Raw genomic sequence first — 18,971 nt, 5'->3', positions numbered from 1 at the left:
TGGAACCAACATACTCGCGGTAAGCAGGTTTTGGGTAAATCAACCGAGAGTTTAGGTTTTAGCAGATGGTAAGTTAACCCAGCTTTCTGGAATACCCCCCTGTTTTGGAACCAACATACTCGCGGTAAGCAGGTTTTGGGTAAATCAACCGAGAGTTTAGGTTTTAGCAGATGGTAAGTTAACCCAGCTTTCTGGAATACCCCCCTGTTCTTTAACATGTTCAACACTGCTTGAAATGTTGTCTAAAACAAAAAGAATGATGCTTTTAAGTGGCTGAAGCTGTTTTTATTACTTGCTGTATTAGACCTCAGAATAAGCTTTTCCCAGCCAGCAGAGAGGTCAAATTAAACAGTAATGCAAACTCAGTCAGAGACAGATTTTCACTTGCAACTTGCTTTAACATGTTCAACACTGCATGAAATGTTGTCTTAAACAAAAAGAATGATGCTTTTTAGGGGCTGAAGCTGTTTTTATCACTTGCTGTTTTAGACCTCAGAATAAGCTTTTCCCAGCCAGCAGAGAGGTCAAATTGCAGTAATGCAAACTCAGTCAGAGACACAGATTTTACCTTGCAACTTGCTTTAACATGTTCAATACTGCATGAAATGTTGTCTAAAACAAAAAGAATGATGCTTTTTAGTGGCTAAAGCTGTTTTTATCATTTGCTGTATTAGTTCTCAGAATAAGCTTTTCCTAGCCAGCAGAGAGGTCAAATTAAGCAGTAATGCAAACTCAGTCAGAGACTCATATTTTTACTTGCAACTTGCTTTAACATGTTCAACATTGCATGAAATGTTGTCTAAAACAAAAAGAATGATGCTTTTTAGTGGCTGAAGCTGTTTTTATCACTTGCTGTATTAGACCTCAGAATAAGCTTTTCCCAGTCAGCAGAGAGGTCAAATTAAGCAGTAATGCAAACTCAGTCAGAGACACAGATTTTCACTTGCAACTTGCTTTAACATGTTCAACACTGCATGAAATGTTGTCTAAAACAAAAAGAATGATGATTTTTAGTGGCTGAAGCTGTTTTTATCACTTGCTGTATTAGACCTCAGAATAAGCTTTTCCCAGCCAGCAGGGTTGTCAAATTAAGCAGTAATGCAAATTCAGTCAGAGACACAGAATTTCACTTGCAACTTGCTTTAACATGTTCATTACTGCATGAAATGTTGTCTAAAACAAAAAGCATGATGCTTTTTAGTGGCTGAAGCTGTTTTTATCACTTGCTGTATTAGACCTCAGAAAAAAAGCTTTTCCCAGCCAGCAGAGAGGTCAAATTATGCAGTAATGCAAACTTTTAGGTGGAGGGCTAGGGGCCCTAAGGGGCCCAGACTGCAAGTCTTGGGAGAGAGGTTGGCCCCTGGGTAGCTTGCTGGGGGCAGGGATCCTTTAGGTGGACGCAAAGGGGCCCTCTTGTTCCCAGACTGCAAGTCCTGGAAGAGAGGTTGGCCCCTGTGTGGGGTCAGAGGCCCCTATGTGGAGGGCAAGGGGGCCCTTTGGGTAGCCATTAAGAGTAGCCCCTGGGTGGCTTGCTGGGGGCAGGGACACTTTAGGTGGAGGGCAAGGGGCCCTCTGTGGCCCAGACTGCAAGTCCAGTTAGAGAGATTGGCCCCTGGGTAGCTTGCTGTGGGCAGCGACCCTTTAGGTGGAGGGTAAGGGGCCCTATGGGGCCCAGACTGCAAGTTCTAGAAGAGAGGTTGGCCCCTGGGTAGCTTGCTGAGGTCAGAGACCCCTAGGTGGAAGGCAAGGGGGCCCTCTGGGGCCCAGACAACAAGTCCAAAGAGAGAGGTTGGCCCCTGAGTAGCTTGCTGTGGTCACAGACCCCTAGGTGAAGGGCAAGGGGGCCCTCTAAGGCTCAGACTGCAAGTCCAGGGAGAGAGGTGGGGCCCTGGGTAGCTTGCTGGGGTCAGGGACCCTTTAGGTATAGGGCAAGGGGGCCCTCTGGGGTCCAGACTGCAAGTCCAGGGTGAGAGGTGGACCCCTGATTAGCTTGCTGGGGTCAAGGACGCCTAGGTGGAGGGCAAGGGGGGCCTCTGAGTCCAATATAACAAGTCCAGGGAGAGAGTTTGGCCCCTGGGTAGCTTGCTTGGGTCAGGGACCCCTGGGTGGAGGGCAAGGGGGCCCTCTGGGGCCCGGACTGCAAGTCCAGGGAGAAAGCTGGGCCCCTGGGTAGCTTGATGGGGTCAGATACCCTTTAGGTATAGGGCAAAGGGCACCCACTGGCGCCCAGACTGCAAGTCAAAGGTGAGAGGTTGGACCCTGAGTAGCTTGCTGGGGTCAAGGACGTCTAGGTGGAGGGCAAGGGGGGCCGCTGAGGCCCAGATAACAAGTCCAGGGAGAGAGTTTGGCCCCTGGGTAGCTTGCTTGGGTCAGATACCCCTACGTAGAGAGCAAGGGGACCCTCTGAGGCCCAGACTGCAAGTCCAGGGAGAGCGGGTGACCCCTGTGTAGCTTGCTGGGGTCAAGGACGCCTAGGTGGAGGGTAAGGGGGCCCTCTGGGGCCCTGACTGCAAGTTCAGGGAGATAGATGGGCCCCCGCGTACCTTGATGGGGTCAGTTACCCTTTAGGTATAGGGCAAGGGCACCCACTGGGGCCCAGACTGCAAATCCAAGGTGAGGAATGGACCCTGAGTAGCTTGCTTTTGTCAGGGACCCCTTAGGTTGAGGGTAAGGGGCCACTGAGGAGCCCAGACTGCAAGTCCAAGGAGAGAGGTTGGCCCTGGGTAGATTGCTGGGGCCAGGGACCCCTTAGGTTTAGGGCAAGGGGCCCTCTGGGGCCCAGACTCCAAGTACAGGGAGAGAGGCTGGGCTCTTGGTAGATGGCCGGGGTCAGGGACCCCTTAGGTGGAGGGCAAGAGGGCCTTAAGGTGCCCAGACTGCAAGTCCAGGGAGAGAGGTTGGTCCCTGGATTATATTATATTATATTATATTATATTATATTATATTATATTTATTATATTTATTATATTATATTATATTATATTATATTATATTATATTATATTATATTATATTATATTATATTATATTACATTATATTATTCATTCATTTTCTTGTCGGCTTCGTCGCTTTAATCCAGGTTCGCCTCAGCGGAATGAACCGCGAACTTATCTAGCAAGTTCTATCTAATCTAGCAAGCGGATGCCCTTCCAGCCATAATCCATCTCTGGGAAACATCCACACTCAGGGGCGCCTGCAGGATTTTATTCCAAGGTATGCACAAATTCAGCACCACATCCCCCCACCCCCAGCCCCCTTCCGCCAGTCATGTCAATAAACACTACAACTTGTTTCCTTTTTAATTTAAATATTTTGCTGAAATCTAAAAGCACATCAGCACCAAGGAAAAATCAGACGCTCAAGACGTAATCTTTAAAATTATGACATATTAAAAAATTTGCAAATATATGACAGAAAATTCTGACAAAATACAATTAGTGAAGAATTATTTAAATCCTTTCTTTCCACGCGACAATCAATCACCCGCACAGTTGAGTAGTGGACTGGCTCAAACAAAAATAAAATTTGCAGCCTATATTTTTCCTAGAAAAAATGTCTTTTTAAAACAGGTACAACTTAATTTTCTGTCCTTAATCTTCTGGTGTTTCAACTTTAAACTCATTACTGCTTCCACTTACCAGTTCATATGTGATGACCCCACCTCATCACTATATGTTGAGGCTAAATGACTGATTTTCAGGAAGTAATAATTCAAGTGTATAATAAAAATATTGTAAAAAAAACTACAAAGCAAATGTTGCTTTAAACAATGTTTATTTTTATTATATTTGTATTATAAAATAGAATCATTACTGAGCACTACATTGTTACTTGATACCCTTTTCTGCCTTATACGATGACACCCTACCTGCAGCCTGACCCAGAGGAAATCACAATGACCCAAGCAGACAGAAGAGATGGAAGAGTGCTAAGAAATATAATTTGTCAAAAAACTATGTTTAATCAAATAGTTTGGTCTGTTCATTTCTTCATTTCCTGAAATAAAATGAATAATTTTTTACACTGCTTTATACACGAACCTTTCAAAGTGTAACACATTTTTTTATATACATTTCTCACCTTAAGGTGATGCTCATGTGACTTTATTTATCTTTGAAGATGGACCTTATACAGCTGCTTTAGAGTTTAAATATATATAAAAGATTTTGTGATCCAAGAGTAATATTCAAATATGGAAAAGTGCAGACAAATTCTTACACTGCTTGTTAGTTGAGGCAGAAGGAACTTCATCTGCATGCAAAATAAAAAGTATAAAAAGAACCTAAAGCTACCTGACAACAATCACTTACAACAGTGACAGATTGTGTGGTTTAAGTCAAAAACTCAACCACTGATAAGCCTTTATTATAGGAAACAGCAGTTAGACAGGCCTCTTTCTATAAGCTGCATGACAGAAAGAATATTCTAGAGTGTTAAAAACAGAGTTCCAGTAATTAAATATTACCTTTTATGAGAATGTTTCTGTGTTTAATGACTTTGGACAGAGTTCTAGCTCCAGAAAGATTAAAGTTTCTATAAACCTTATTAGTCAATACACATATTGTGGCCTTAAGAAATTAATGGCAAGAAAAATAAATGCATGAATGATTACACAACATACTCAAAAAGGATGTTAAAGAAACGTTTAATATTTCAATAAACCATAAAATAATACAATAAAATGGAGGGTGGCATGTGTAGTTTTATGAACTAACAAACTTTGCTATTATTTATTTTTTCTTTTCTTATCTATTTCTTATTCTATATTTATTTCCTTCGTTGGTGCAGATGTGTAATCTCTGTGATTAAAACCTCCAGTTTCGCCTCTATAAAGTGCGTTGCACTTTTTTCTCACCGTGACTTTCTATGGTGACTCGTGAATTCGGCTATCTACTGAAAATGCCTTCAGGTATGTGCCGTGCACGCGCATTAACCCGCGGTTATCTTTAGGAGGTTGATTTAACTAATTCTTATCACCTGTTTTGGAACCAACATACTCGCGGTAAGCAGGTTTTGGGTAAATCAACCGAGAGTTCAGGGTTTAGCAGATGGTAAGTTAACCCAGCTTTCTGGAATACCCCCCAGGTTGCTCAATCGATCTCAGACAATTTGATCCCACTGATGCAGACATGGCGGACAAGGTTGGTGTGCTAGCGAACTTTCTTTCATAAAAGTCACTTTCAGTTCTCTATATTTGTTATTTTTCTCTACTGTTGTAAAGCTCCTTTTGCACTGTGTTTTGTGGCAGCAAGGCCAATGAAAGAAAACGAAACCAAACTGTGATCTGTTCATTGTTGAGAGGTTAATGTAACGTTACATTATTGCAAGTTCGCAACAAAAAAGCGACACGTTTCCCGTAACGGATTTATTTTCTAGATAAAAAAATACACTTGAATTGTATCCTGAAATGTCTTTTAAGAATATTTAAAAGAAATATGTAACGTTATGATGGTGGCATTTGTGCTGGCACACCCTCGATGACTCACTGCAACCACAACTACGACGCGGTTTGTTTGTTTGTTGTTTCTGTTTCTTATTGAGGTAAATTTGGTTTTCTATTCAAACAATCAGACGTTGTCATATAATAAAATACTAAATCTGATTTAAAAGGCTAATACAGACCCATTATAATGACGAACTAATATGTGACAACTTGTAATACTGTATATTACAGTATATTGTTTACCACGCTAAGTTACTTGCATTGAGGTAAAGTTACTTTTATGTTCGCAAATTCCTTCAGTGGCAACTTGTGACATGTTCCTTATAAAGTTTACCACGGCACTATGGATATTCAGTCTGATATCACATGTATGTATGACTTGAAAACAACATTAGCACTATTTATTTGACTGTGAACAATGTTTTACTTTGAAATTCATTGGCAGCTAATTGTTTTCCTTACTTAAAATTTGGAAAGTTCACTGTTCTGATAATATATTAAGAAGGTGAAAGTCTGAATGTGCGAATACAAAACCAACTTTAGCCCAATCTGTTTGTTGTACAGGATCCGTTCAGGCAGCTGAAAGATCTGTCTCTGCTGAAAGACCAGCTCGAGGACATTCAGCGGCGTGTTGAGGGAGAAGTTGGTGTTGGCATCCCACAGGCAGGACATTTTTCTTAAACTGAAAATCACTGATTGTAATATATACACCCCAAAATAACAATTACGTTATAAAATAAGCACCCACATGTTTTTCCAATTTTCTGAGACTTTTCTTCAAAACACAAATTACGATATTTTAGATGATATCCTAGAGCTCTCTGACCCTCCATAGACAACAATAGACTCGAGACGTTCAAAGTCCAGTAAAGGAGCCAAAACATTGTCAAAACATTCCATGTGGTGTATTTAGTAGTTTCAAACTGTAATAATATGCTGCTCCAAGAACACTTTTTTTTAAACAACTAAAATGGAACCACTGAAGTGAAATGTAATGTTTCGACAATGTTTTTGTTTCCTTTACTGGACTTTGAGCAACTAGTTATCTTTGTTCTCTATGGAGAATCAGAGAGCTCTGGGATTTCATCTGAAGTATATTTAAGATGAAGAAGAGTATCGGAACTACATGAAGGTGAGTAATTCATAACAATGTTAATTTTTTAAGTGAACTATCCCTTAAAACATTATTTAATTTCAAATTAAAAGAAGCAAAAACACTTAAAAAAAGACACAAATACTAAATTGTGTGGGAAAACAAAGGAAAATATATACTCCAATAAAAATTTTGATCAATAAATATAGATGTTTTGACTGAGGAACATTGATCATTTATTTATTTATTTATTTTTATAATTTATTTAACATTTTTCCATTTTACAAACATATCAAACAACCCTTACATAAATAATAATAGAAAAAATATATTTATAAATACAAATAACATATTGATAAAAAAGTGTATAAATAAATTAATTAAAATAACAAATAAAAAAAGAAGATAATAATAAAATAAAACCAAATTAACAAATAATGCGAGGCAGATATCTACATTTATACAGCAATCTCAAATGTTACATTTCGAGTAATGAAAGATTAAAAACTGATGTACTACTGTGGTCAAAAAGTGAGGTGATCAGTCTAGATCCAGCTGGAGAGTTTTAACATAGAAAGAAAGGGCATCCCAAATTTTCGCAAATGTTCTGTTAGGTCTTTGAAGGGAATATCTAATCTTCTCTAGTTTTACAAAATACAAAACATCTTTCAGCCACCGTACATGCGAGGGTGGCTGAGGGTTCTTCCAGTATAATAAAATGACACGCCTAGCAAGCAAAGTAAGAAAGGCCACAAAGTTTAAAAGGTAAGTGGGTAATGCATAATTATCCGGCGTCACGCCAAACAGGCTAATAATGGGTGATGGTGCTATATCTATAGAAGTAATGGCTGAAAGAGACTGAAATACTGAGCCCCAAAATGAGGAAAGAGCTGGGCATGTCCAAAACATATGGGTTAAAGTACCTAAATCCAAATGACACCTACACACTCTGGATCAATCCATGCAAGCCTACATTTTGACCAGTGTACTCTGTGAACCACTTTACACTGAATGAGACAGTGACGTGCGCATATAGATGAAGAATGAACCCTGTCCAGAACTGCCTCCCATGTATCTTGGTCTATTTCAATATTAAGGTCCGCAGACCAACTGGTGCGGAGACTGTCACCTGGAAAAGACTGTAAATTTGCAAAAATACTGATTAATTTAGAGATTAGGCCCTTACTGCTTGCTTCAAGACATAAAAAATTGTCCATCTCCAAAAGTTGAGGGACATTGGGAAAACCTGGCAAATGTTTGCGAACAAAGTCACGTACTTGTAAATATCAAAAAAAATGATTTTTCGGAATGTTATGCAATGCATTCAGTTGGTCAAATGAGGCAAAAACACCTTTGATGTAAAGGTCAGCTACTGAGAGTATCCCTTGATTCTTCCGAGAGGCATATGCTCCATCCAAAGTAGATGGAGAAAACAATGGGTTCAAATGTATTGGGGAGGTTAAAGGGGTAGCTTGAAAGCCAAAGTTACGTTAAAAACTGAATCCAAATTTTAAGACTGCACTTCACAATTATATTATCAGTGTATTTAAGTGGAGATAGTGTGATGGGAAAACAGAGGAGAGCTTTCAAGTCCGAAGATCTACATTTTTTTATTTTTCCAATATAATAAAGATCGTATGTTCGCAACCCAATAATAAGACAAAAAATTAGGGAGGGCCATCCCACCCAAGCCCTTAGGTTTCGAGAGAATGTCCTTCCGAATCTTCGGGGTCTTACCATTCCACAAAAATTAAGAGATAGAACTATCTAATGTAGCAAAAAAAGATTTTGGGATAAAAATTGGAATACACTGAAAAAGGTATGAGAATTTAGGGAGTACGTTCATCTTCACGTAGCTGATTCTGCCTGCTTTTGATAATGGGAGAAGAGACCAGCGGCGAAAATCATGTGTGAGACGACTAAGCAATAGAGAAAAATTTTGGTCGAACAGCTCTTCAAATTTTTTTGTCACCTGTACACCCAAGTATTTGAAGCTGTGTAAAGTGGCCTTAAATGGCAAGGAAGATAAAGGGTATTCAGAGGCAGCATTATTAATAGGTATTGCTTCACTTTTAGTCAGATTTAATTTGTAGCCTGAAATTTTGCCGAATTCTGTTAACAATGCAAGCACAACTGGGATAGAGTTGGCCGGGTCAGCAATGAACAGCAAAAGGTCGTCTGCATACAAGGATACTTTATGGTCAACTCCCCCCCTAGTGATGCCCAGCATTGAACTGCCTCTGAGGGCAATGGCTAGAGGTTCAATAGCCAGAACGAACAGGAGAGGGGAGAGTGGGCATCCTTGCCTTGTTCCTCTCCCAAGAGGGAAGTATTTAGGGACCGAGCACCGAAACGGTGCGTAGGCCCTATTGGAATTGCTCCGTTTCTTCTTCTTCTTCTTCCGCGGAGTGAATCGCGGTTTTGAGGGGCTAAACACGCCCGAAAACTCACAAATTTTTGCACACGCCTCAGAAGTTGCGAAAATTTACATTTGTTATGGGTTTCGGAAGTGGGCGTGGCAAAATTACTCAACAGCGCCACCTAGAAAAATTAAACAGACGAGCCCCCGATCCACAAATCACGCACATGCACGAAAATTGGCACACACCTCAAACATGCCAAAACATACGAAAAAGTCTCTTGGAGCCATATCTCAAACCCAACAGGAAGTCGGATATTTTTAACTTCCTGCGGCGAAAAAGTGGTGTTTTTGCCATTTCCAGGCGTTGTATTTTAACAAACTCCTCCTAGGGATTTTATCCAATCGACACCAAAATTGGGTTTTGTCATCTAAAGGCCTTGGCGATGATAAATTGCGAAGGATTAGAGTTTTCGTCGATGGGCGTGTCCGTGGCGGCCTCGCAAACTTTGACGATTCGCCACAAAACAGGAAGCCGTTATAACTCAGGCATGCATTATCGGATCTGCCTCAAAATTCACACGATTGATAACAGTCCTGACCTGAACACGTTTACATGCCGATATCCAGATACAGTTATAGCGCCACCTACTGGCCACAGGAAATGACATGTTTTACACTGTAACAAACTCCTCCCACAAATTTTATCGTATCAGCACCAAAATTGGGTGGTGTTATCTAAATGCTCTGCCGATGATATTTTGTGAAGATCTAGAGTTTTTGCTGAGGGGCGTGTCCGTGGCGGCATGACAAACCTCAATGCTTCGCCATGGAACAGGAAGTCCTTATAACTCAACCACACAATGTCCAATCAGTTTGAAACTTCACATTGTTGATTAAAGTCCTCTCCTGAACACAACCCCATAACAGGGCGTGGCAAAATGACTCGACAGCTCCACCTATCAAAATTAAACGGATGAGCCCCTGATCTACGAATCATGCACATGCACGAAAATTGGCACACACCTCAAACATGCCAAAACATACAAAAAAGTCTCTTGGAGCTATATCTCAAACCCAACAGGAAGTCGGATATTTTTAACTTCCTGCGGCAAAAAAAGTGGCGTTTTTGCCATTTCCAGGCGTTGTATTTTAACGAACTCCTCCTAGGGATTTTATACGATCGACACCAAAATTAGGTTTTGTCATCTAAAGGCCTTGGCGATGTTAAATTGCGAAGCTTTAGAGTTTTCGTCGATGGGCGTGTCCGTGGCGGCCTTGCAAACTTTGCAGATTCGCCACAAAACAGGCAGTCATTATAACTCAGCCATGCATTAACCGATCTGCCTCAAAATTCACACGCTTGATAAGAGTCCATACCTGAACACATTTACATGCCGATATCCAGATACAGTTATAGCGCCACCTGCTGGCCACAGGAAATTACATGCTTTACAGAGTAACAAACTCCTCCCACAAATTTTTTCGTATCAGCACCAAATTTGGGTTGTGTTATCTGAAAGCTCTAGCGATGATATATTGTGAAGATCTAGAGTTTTTACAAAGGGGCGTGTCCGTGGCGGCATGACAAACCTCAAAGCTTCGCCATGGCACAGGAAGTGCTTATAACTCAGCCACAGAATGTCTGATCTGCCTGAAACTTCACATGGTTGAAAAAATCCCTTTTCTGAAGACATCTACATGCCAATATTGAGTCACAGTTATAGCGCCACCTGCTGACAGGAGGAAGTTTGGCATAAATCTGTGATTTTTCTCAGATTTTTTTAATATATCGGCCTAAATTAATATTGTTCGCTATTCTCTGTCATCCCGAGGCCAACAGGTGGCGGTGAGCACGGGTGCGAGGTCCCTATCATCGCTGCTTGCAGCTTTAATTTGAATTGTAATTATTTGTGCGTATGCAGGCTAAAGGGGAAGTATAGAAAAGCTTTATCCAAGATATAAAATATTCACCCATTTCAATTTTTTTAAGAGTGTAAAATAAAAAATCCCACTCAACTCTGTCGAAAGCCTTTTCAGCGTCCATGGATAAAATTAACTCTGGAGTCTTTTTATGTGGGCTAGTGTAAAGAATGTTTAAGAGACGTCTGATGTTATAAAAAAACTGCCTATTTTTAACCAGTCTGATCTGGGGAGATTATAGCCGGTAGTAGTGGTTCCAAGCTATTACGATAATTATTACACTGAAGGGGGTCCTTATCTTTTTTAAGGATTGAGGAGATGGAGGCTTGGCGTAAAGTTTGTGGAAGTATACCAGATTTAAAAGATTCATTAAACATGTTCAGCATAAGAGGTGATAGTTTCTCTGAAAATGTTCTAAAAATTCAGCTGGAAACCAATCAGAACCTGGGCACTTTCCACTTTGCAAAAGGCTCAGTGTTGTCTTAACTTCATCGAGAGTGATGGGATCATCCAATTTTAAGGCCAAATCAGGATCTATAAGGGGAATATCAATATTATAAAAAAACTATCAAGGTGTGCTTCTTCGTCCAGGCTTTCTTAGGTGTACAAGGAGCTGTAGAAATTTCTAAATTGGTTGTTAATGAGAAGTGGGTCAATTGTGGGTCCAGAAGAAGTTGAAATTTGAGTTATGTGGTTCAGGGCAGAGGACTGGCGTAGCTGGTGTGCTAATAGTTTACTAGGTTTATCGCCAAATTCATAGTTATTATAACGACTTTTATGAAGAGCTTCAGTGCCCTCATTCGTTGTCAGCAGGTCAAATTCAGTTTTTGTTGTAAGTATTTCTTTAGACAAATCTGGAGTAGGTGAGGTTTCTATTTTAGATTGAAGCTTCGCTAGATATTTAATTAAAGAGGACTAGGAGTTGTCCCACAAGGAAATGATAGATCCAATGTAAGCACAGCATGATCAGATATCATAATAGGACTATAGGAGCAATCCTTGATACATGGAATTAATTTATTATCAAGGAGAAAATAATCAATCCGAGAAAAGCTTTGGTTGACAGGTGAAAAAAAAAGAAAACTGTTTCCATATATATTTGCCAATACCTGATGAATTCCATTAATGTGGCCAGTAATAATGAAAAAACGTCTATTTGGATCAGAAATTACTTTAGATACAGAAAATGGAACTAATCTATGTTTAGGTATAGCCACTCCTCGTGACTTACTGGAAAAGAAGGAATTCAATTCAATTCAATTCAGCTTTATTTGTATAGCGCTTTTACAATGTAGATTGTGTCAAAGCAGCTTCACATAAATGGTCATAGTAACTGGAACAGTGTGGTTCAGTAACTGGAACAGTGTGGTTCAGGTTTTAGTCTTTAAGTTCAGTTCAGTTCAGTTTAGCTCAGTTCAGTGTGATTTAATCATTACTGAGAGTTCAAACACTGAAGAGCCAATTCATCGATGCGTAGCTCTACCAATCCTGAACCATGCGAGGCAGTGGCGACAGCGGAGAGGGAAAAAAAACTTCACCTGATGGGAGTGAAGAAAAAAAACCTTGAGAGAACCAGACTCAGTTGGGCACGACCATTTTAATTTCTCCGCTGGCCAAAAGTCTTGTGCAGAACTTCATTCGTCGTGGTTTAGGCTGGAAGATGGCCTCAGCGAAGACTCGTCTGTCCCTGGAGCGTCGCTGGAATCAGACTCATGTTCTCCATTCCCCACGACCATCAGCGCAGCAGCAGCTCAGGATATGGCCTGGTCCCGGATATGGAATCCTTGGGATCATCACGTCGCTGGTCTTGGATCCAATCAGTGACTCCGCATAATCTGAGGACCTCGGGATGAGTATCCCCAGGTAAAAAATAGAGAATAAAGAGAATAATTAGCGTAGCTGCTGTTCATAGTGTATATAAGCAAGATGTAGAAGCCAGTGTGGAACCCGCTAGGTGATGCATTGAGTGTATGCTTTACTAAACAGATAGGTCTTTAATCTAGTTTTGAACTGGGAGAGTGTGTCTGAGCCTCGGACGTTATCAGGAAGGCTATTCCAGAGTGTAGGAGCCATGAAAGAGAAGGCTCGACCTCCTTTACTTGATTTTGCTATTCTAGGTACTACCAGAAGCCCTGAATTTTGAGATCTTAAAGAGCGAGTTGGTTTGTAGCGAGACAGAAGGTTGGTTAGATAAACAGGAGCTAGATTATTTAGAGCTTTATAGGTGAGAAGTAATATTTTAAATTCAATACGAAACTTAACAGGCAGCCAGTGTAAGGAGGATAAAATTGGGGTGATATGATCATATTTTCTAGACCTGGTCAGAACTCTGGCTGCTGCATTTTGTACTAATTGAAGTTTGTTAATAGAGGATGCTGGGCAGCCAGCAAATAGAGCATTACAGTAATCCAGTCTCGAAGTCATAAAAGCATGGACTAGCTTTTCTGCATCTGAGATGGATAGCATATTTCGTAATTTAGCGATATTTCTCAGATGAAAGAAGGCAGTTTTAGTGACATGGGATATATGGTTTGTAAAAGTTAGATTGCTGTCAAATATGACACCCAAATCTTTTATAGTAGAGCTAAAGCTAACTTTGTATCCTTCTAATTGTAAATTGAGTTGCGAGATCTGCTGTGTGCAAGATTTAGGCCCAATAAGTAATAATTCTGTTTTGTCAGAGTTTAAGAGAAGAAAATTGTTGGTCATCCAGTCTTTTATGTCTTTGATACACTCAGTTAGTTTAGAAAGTTCAGACGTCTTGTCAGGTTTAGTTGAAATATATAATTGAGTATCAATGATACAGCTGACCTACCCATTCCCATTCCCTAATTTTTAAGTGATCAGCACTTGTAAGATGAGTTTCTTGGATAAAAGCTATTTTAGTGTTTAGCTGCTTCAAGTGGTTGAGAACTTTGTTACGTTTTATAGGTGAGTTAAGCCCTTTGACATTCCAGCTGGAGGATGTAAATACACCAGTAGGTGTCCCACTGAACACAGGAGACATTAAAAACTAGTTGTCACAAATTTTCTCTGGAGCCCTCCTAACCCACACACATAACTCCAACAAATGATGTAGGCAAGAACATCTACATCAAACATATCTCCAACCAACAACAATATTTTACCACACAACCTCATAGTTGTATTTGTACTACTACTACATACAACCGTATGAATAACTGACTTAAAAAAAATAGATGAAATAAACATATGTTGAACTATGACGTATTCGTATGTTGGTAACAAACATTGTATACAGTTTAACAAGTCTTTATCCCAGAACACGATGATATATCATCGTCCATGAAAAATATAAAAGGTGAAAAGAACGAGTCACCATTGTGATCAAAAAGCAATAATAGAATTGTCAAAAAATAAATAAAATAAATCACATTGCATCACGACGAACAAACTTCTGTGAGAGTACATCGAATAACGTTAGTCACCCAGTAGTAAGTCCTTGAAGTGGCATAAGTGTTACGGGAAAAAAAGGTAAAAAAAGCGCCAAGCAGTTTATAACAAGAGATGTGTTTATGTCATGTCATAGTCCAAAGCATAGAGGTGAACTAATATACGTCTAAGTTCTGAATGTAGTTGTTGGCTTCGTTAGCTGTCAGCAGCCATAGTTACTCACCGTTCAGTAGAGTGATGCATAGTTTAGCTGGAAAGAGAAGAGCAGGTCTGAGTCCGCGCTTGTAGAGCTCCGCCATGGCATCTTTGAATTCACTGCGTAGCTTTAGGACATCTGGGCTGTAATCTTCAAATATCCGAATCTTATGATTGAGAAAAGGTCAAAATCCCTTTTTACGGGACTCACGAACCACCAAATCCTTCACCTGGTAACGGTGAAACCGCAAAACCACAGGAAGCGATCTCTGTCCTGGGGCAGGCTTGGGAGCGGGAATTCGGTGCGCTCTGTCTAGTTCAGGCGGTGATGCTAAAATCTGATAGCCAAAAATCTCAGCAAGCACTTCGTAGAAGAAGTTAGTTGGTTGCGGTCCCTCGATTGACTCCACGATGCGAATATTCTGCCACCGGCTGCGCCCCTCTAGGTCTGACATTTTAGACCGCAGCCACTCATTTTCTTTAGGGAGGTCGGAGCACGCGGTCTCGAGGTGTTCAAGGTGCTGGGTCACCTCCGTGAGTCCTGATTTAAGACAACTGATGCACTGGTCGTGGAGTTAATATTGTGTTAATATTGTGCTAATATTGTTAATCTCGACTGTGGAGTTAATATTGTCCAACTTACTGTCCAAGCTTTTAAAAGAGGCTTTAAAATCCGCGGCCAGAGAGGCTCTGAGCTCCTCGTGCAGGGCGCTAATTTCGGCTAGCGTGACACTAGAGCTAGGCGAGGACGGCGCTTCACTGTCTTTTTCCACCTCTTTGCCCTTTTCCTTTCGACATGTTAAGTGATAATTTAATAGTAAGTACTCTAGGAGAGAAAAGTAAATAAATGTAGGTTGCCAAAAAGTTCTAAAACAACGAGGTTTGTAAAGAAGAAATGAAAAGTTAAAGGGAGCTGATCGCACTCACGTCTATACCAAAGGCGACATTAACGGAAGTCCGATCGTGTATTTATAAAGAGTACATTTAATTTTTTAATAATCCAGTTAATATTATTATGTTTTTATACATAAAATTATTCTGTTTTTTAAAGTAGTTTGAGACAAGAGAGATATTCATTTAGTTACGCCATTCACATTGGTATATGGGTGCAACAGTCAGAATTACATTCACTTAGATTACAGTTTGGTTGATAGACGATGCCATAGTTCATTACAGATGGCCAATAGACATCACAATGCTGAGCCGGCATCACAATTCTCCAGCAGTTAGCGGGTGCTTTGACCACAAACCCCTGACAGTAGTGCACATCGGACAGTTTATCAAGGATGTACTGCTGGATCGCATCTCACTATAGTTGTTAAATGTAATATTTATTTAATTTTGTCTCTGTATCTAATGACTCTTTGGTCTTTTAGATCTATCAGGTAACATGTCACAGCGTCAGTACACTGCTTCAATCTCTCACTTTCACTCTTGTACTTAATTTTAGCGAAAACCTCAGATATTGTTGGTTGATTCCTGTTGGATGTGCACCTTTTTTTACCGACCAAGTTTGTCGACACCATTATAACAACACATCACTCTGCCTATTCATGCCAGAGTCCTGCGGAAAAAGGGATTGACTGGTGGTAATTTGTGTGTAACTTTTATGTATTTATGATTTGGTTATGGGTTAAATAAAGACCATGTGGGTCAGGTAGTTATTTAAATATTCATGAATAATTAATTCACCGCCGCCCACAACGACGATGCCATTGTCCATCGTGATGTTTCACATTAGGCATCATGCAATGGCAAATTAATCAACATAGCCCAAGCATAACTTAGATTAAATATAGGATAACATGAACTTTTAAAGACAGACCTGCTATGAGAGATAAAGTTGTTCATAGATGATTTATGCTTTTTTTTAAATCCAGTTTGTTTGTAGTGTTTTCTGGAGTCAGCACTGCTGAAATAGTGACATGACACAAATTGACTCTTTTTCCTTCTTTTGATTGTCTAAATTTTTAACAATATCATAAGTCATGTAGTTTTTAAATAAGAATTCTTCCGTTAAGCATGATTACTTAAATATAAGTAATAGTAATACAGGCTGATGCCTTCAGCAGGTGAATTGACCTAAGCTCAAATTAGGTTGGTTTTTGAAGATGTATAATGCAATGAAAATCTTTTTTTTTCTTTTTTTTTTTTTTTTTTTACAGTTTGATGCTATTTTCTGTTTTAAAAGTGTTTTTTTTATTCTTTTGCTGTTAGAGCCAGTTAAAGGGATATTTCACCCAAAAATGTAAATTTACTCACTATTTATTCTCCTTCAAGTGGTTCCCAACTTTGTGTTTTCTTTTCTTGAACACAAAATAAGATATTTTAAAAATAGCTAAAAACCTGGAACCACTCACATAGTAGGAAAAACATATACTATGGACTTTTTTCAACATAGCTTTTATGTTCAACAGAAGAAAGAAACTCCAACAGGTTTGAAACAAGGGTGAGCAAATCATACGTTCTTGGGTGAACTTTTTTATAACAGACAGACATTTTCCAAAAAGTTTGCTTTCATTTTTCGAGCTGGAAAATGTGTAAAGCTTCATATATGGTTGTTTGTCTTAAAGAAGATGTGTGTTTTTTCTCTGAATCTCAATGTTTTGCACTCTTCCTCATTTTAGGGTGGAAGTGTGCTCAGTTCTCCCTTCCTCAAAGGTTTTCTGGCTGGTTATGTGGTGGCGAAGCTCCGTTCCTCCGCCATTCTGGGAGTTCTTATAGGGACCTGCACAGGCATCTACGCCGCTCAGAGCTATCAAGTGCCTAACATCGAGAACACCATTAAAAACTACTTCAGCTCATTCAAGAAAAGATAAAAACGGCCTCATTCAGACACTTCAACATGTACCTCCTCATCTGAAGGTGCCAAACATCAAACCATATACAGTAACTGGATGGTGTTATTCACACTATAATAATTGGGTTGCTCATTTTAGTTTAGGTTATTTTCTGTTTAAAATTAGCTGCTTGTTTTTGAATACCTGTATTATGATGGTAAAAATGGCCAAAGCTTTGAATCTGTTGTCATTAGTGCTTCTTCCCATGTCAGTGCATGCAAGTTCTTTCTGTTACATGAATATTTTTCTCACCAATTATGTTTTTATAAATATATAAATAGGTCTGCACTAAAAAGAGGAGAACAATCAGACACAACAGACTCTAATGTCTATCATGGAACAATTTGTGTGTGTACCTGACGATTGTCAGAGGTTGCTGGAGTTGAGTTGCTGAAATTATATTGTTTTATATCATTGTTGAATAAATGAATGTTGCACTTTAACTCATCTGTACCACTTCTGCTTGCATTTAAGACTATAATAGTCAGCTCATAGAAGTGAAAACAGGAAGCAGAACGTCTGATTTATGCAGTTGGACTACTGAATTCCGTGAGAAGGGAATAAAGTGTAATATTTTATAATTTCAGATGATTCAAAAATCTTAAATAATAGTTTCTAAAAAAGTTTCTATTATGCTATTTACAAAGCCTAAATAATGGGAATTTCTTTAAGTTCAACTTTTATCTTTGACATCATCGTAATATTATTATATGTGGTATGTTTTTGAGGGATTTGATTTACGTAGTACCCACATTTTTCAAATTTAGTTTTTGGAATTACTACATTTTAATGACTAAAACCTATTGAATAGCTATATTTAACACATTGGAATACTGGACCATCATAAAAAAATCCACACATTTAGTGTGATGAAATCACATATGAATACTTCACATACAGTCACATGATGTCAGATGATTTATAGGTCCTCCTGAATTATTAGCCCCCCTGTATGTTTTTTGTCCCCGTTTTCTGTTTAACAGATTTTTTCCAACACATTTCTAAACATTAAAACCATTACCTTATTTCCAATCATCACTTTTTGCAGTGATGACAGTACATAAAATATTTCTAGATAGTTTTCAGGGTACTAGTATTCAGCTTAAATGGCAATTTAGGAAGTTAGGGTAATTAGGCAAATCATTGTATAATGATAATTTATTAACAAAATCGAAAAGTAAACATTGCTATTGACTTTACAATGTTTGTTTTTTAAATTATATATTAAAAACTGATTTTATTGTAGCTGAAATAAATCAAATAAGACTTTCTTTAAAAAAAAACAAAAAAAAAAACAATTCCATAGGATATATTGTGAAAAAAAAAAAACCTTGCTCTGTTAAACACAATTTGGGAAATATTTGAAAAAGAAAAAAAAAAACTACAAGAGGGCTCATCATTTTGACTTCAGCTGTAGTACACTGTGTTCGAGAATTAAAATCTAAATGACGGTTCTTATTCTTAAGGAAATTTGCATTGCTTTAACCCATCTGAGAACGTTATTATACTTTTACTCATGTAACTCTCAATTAAAATAGCTTCCCCTTGTTTTTACACTGACGTTATTCTGATGACATGATCATAGACATGAGGATGGGGCAACCTGCCAATCAAATGAGATCCACAAGTAGCAAAAGATAACAAATGCAATGACTCAATCAGCACCCAACAGACAAAATCTGGTCCCTCCCTACGCTTATTTCT

At 39.0% G+C, this 18,971-nt stretch overlaps 1 protein-coding gene across 1 annotated transcript; it reads left to right on the top strand.

Moving 5' to 3' along the window:
* Positions 1-5,029: 5,029 nt before the first annotated feature.
* LOC101885612 (SLC35A4 upstream open reading frame protein-like) lies at positions 5,030-17,710 on the top strand. The gene is made up of 3 exons (NM_001386395.1): positions 5,030-5,141; positions 6,008-6,106; positions 17,055-17,710. The coding sequence occupies exons 1-3, from the start codon at positions 5,130-5,132 to the stop codon at positions 17,244-17,246; spliced, it is 303 nt and encodes a 100-aa protein (NP_001373324.1). The 5' UTR covers positions 5,030-5,129; the 3' UTR covers positions 17,247-17,710.
* Positions 17,711-18,971: the final 1,261 nt, after the last annotated feature.

Source organism: Danio rerio, chromosome 21 (genome assembly GCF_049306965.1).
Source record: "Danio rerio strain Tuebingen ecotype United States chromosome 21, GRCz12tu, whole genome shotgun sequence".
Taxonomy (NCBI): Eukaryota; Metazoa; Chordata; class Actinopteri; order Cypriniformes; family Danionidae; genus Danio; species Danio rerio.
This window is presented reverse-complemented; position numbering and strand designations above follow the sequence as displayed.